This window comes from Pyxicephalus adspersus, chromosome 4 (genome assembly GCF_032062135.1).
Source record: "Pyxicephalus adspersus chromosome 4, UCB_Pads_2.0, whole genome shotgun sequence".
NCBI lineage: Eukaryota > Metazoa > Chordata > Amphibia > Anura > Pyxicephalidae > Pyxicephalus > Pyxicephalus adspersus.
In genome coordinates, this window is record NC_092861.1 from 153,208,382 (window position 1) to 153,210,746 (window position 2,365).

At 45.2% G+C, this 2,365-nt stretch overlaps 1 protein-coding gene across 7 annotated transcripts in view; it reads left to right on the plus strand.

Annotated features, from left to right (window-relative positions):
• Positions 1-1,258, plus strand: part of MDGA1 (MAM domain containing glycosylphosphatidylinositol anchor 1) — a 133,427-nt gene extending 132,169 nt beyond the window's left edge. For all 7 annotated transcript variants that reach the window (XM_072410014.1, XM_072410010.1, XM_072410011.1 and 4 more), the window contains one exon: positions 50-1,258. In XM_072410014.1, coding sequence (XP_072266115.1) covers positions 50-141 — 92 coding nt within the window. In that variant the 3' untranslated portion in view covers positions 142-1,258. The remainder of the gene's footprint in view (positions 1-49) is intronic.
• Positions 1,259-2,365: the final 1,107 nt, after the last annotated feature.

The following is a 2,365-nucleotide window of genomic DNA, read 5'->3' on the forward strand; positions in this document are numbered from 1 at the left end:
AATGTTCTTTGTTCTCCGGCATCTAATTGAAGTTTCTCCTGTTTTGTAGCGGCAGCACCTCCCGGTAGTCTGGCCTGTCATCCGCTCTCAGGTTCTCTGTACTGGCTTCTGACTTTCTTCTTATTCGTCCTTCTGAGATGATATTTTGCTGCTTCTGTTGGATTCAGAATGAGACCGTCCCATCTTTTGTACACTTTCCTCCTTGAACCTCCTCCACCGACACACCAAAGTGTCAAGATATTACCAAAGACCAGCAAGCATGACCGCTTGAAGGAGCCAACGAGAGACTGATGGCTTCCTTTGAGAAGTTCAGAAGTGTCTACAATAAAACCAAGGGGAGAGAAAGGCGTCGGGAATGGTGATGACAAAAAAGCAGCAAATGACGACAATGCCGGGGCAAGGCGGAAGCAGACACCCGGATGTGATCTAGCTATAGACTCAGAGATGCCAAGTCTCGTCCACATAGGAGATGTGGACACCAAACGAAAACAACGAGCAACATTTATAAAGAAAAAACTATACTGAGAATATAAGCACAAATTTCTAACAAACTGGGGAGACCGTGGCTGGGAGAATGTTACTCAGAAACTATCGGAACGTCCCGGCTGCTGGAGCTCTATTTTCTAAGTAGATTCCTTCTCGTGCTGCTCTGTTTCATCTACGCTCATATACATTGACACGCCACCTGCATGTGCTCCACCACCCTATGTCCATCGCCATGTAACCAAACGCCATTACGCCTACCATTATAAATATGTTTACGCATTTCGGGGAGGGGCGCACACAGGCCGTCGCTCCCAGTGAAGTCAAGAAAAGATTGTGGACTTTCGGAGAAGGAAAAGTTAGAACTTCAGGAATTATCCTTCATCGTAAATATAATTAGGTCATAGCTAACATTTTAGGTCTTCCCTTTGGGCACATCGAGAGAACGCCCAGCATCGTACAGACCATCCAAAGATTGGAGTAACTTAGTCAGATATATAAATATATTTATTATAGAAAGATACAAAGATGTAGAAATGGCTGCTTGGAAACTATTTAGCGTTAAATGATCTTCCTCCGAAACAACAGGCAGTGCCCTGATCTGGGACATTGCGTGCGTTCGTCTGTCATTCTTCATTATCGATGTCATAACGTTCATACAAACTTCATAGACCTCAGCAGGAGATTCGCACAGCTCATTCAAACAGTACAAGGACAGTTAGAAAATTGTTACCAAATCTGAACATTTTAAATAAACAGATATCCTTTTCTAGTGGTGGTCGGCTCATAAGAAAGGTGTGAATGTGTCCAGGAGGACGATAAGAGTGGAGAGAGATCCCATTGGGTTGGTGATGGTGGGTAACGGGCATTGGTAATTAAAAGTAATTCTGTATAACAATTTAAACAATCACAAGTCTTGCCTATAAGTGTGGGACCTCCTTCATTTCCTTCTCTCAGGTTTCACTTTGGTGATGTGCCTTTTCATGTCCTAATGATTTACCTCCCCCAACTATCATCCTGCTATCCAATTATAAGGCCCTGGTCCAGGAACAGTGCTCGCCGGACACCAGTCCCCGAATCTAGCGCAGCAATCTTCACCTATAGCAGCCCCCGCTCAGCCTCGGGAGACTGGTTGGGTTTCCCAGCACATGGTTGCCCTCAGGACTATGCAAGGGATGGAGTCCGGGGAAGAAATGATGGAAGACCCAGAGCCCACAGATAATGCAGTACCAAGATTCCAGAATACAGAACAGAGGCCATACACAGGTAATCCGTCCACCAAATGAGGTACACAAGGGTAAGATACAAGCAGAGAGCAAAAGCTCGGTCCAAATCAGAGCAACAATAATTCCAACAAATAAACATTCCAGCAGCAGGTCAGCCCAGCTTAATGCTACAACAGGGACTGGGGACTGTACAGAGTCCCAGCAGCCCAATGGCAGGATGAAGTCAGGGACCAATCTGCTCCTAAAATCCCCTTTAGCTGTGCACAGCCTGAGAGTTTGTGCTGGGGATGCCAATAAAATACATCTCAGGCTGCACAGCTAAAGGGAAGCAGGGGATGCGGATATTTCTTTATTCTCTTTGCTGCTGCAAGTGACATCGCTGGACAAAATAGCTCGTGTGGGATACTGTGGTGGTGCACGGCACAGAATCAGCGGCCTGATAAGCGTCTCCTAACACCAAGGAACTATAAATGACCAGACAATGGGCACTCCAATTAGATGGTGGAATACCAGTTGTCAGGAAGTCAGACATTGGCATGGAGTGGAAATATAAATCATGGAGGGACACAATAGAGGCTTTTCTTGTTGATTTGCTAGCATTGGGGAAGAGTTTGAGTTTGAGGAAAATTAAACAAAATGGAAACTCTTTAAAAAAA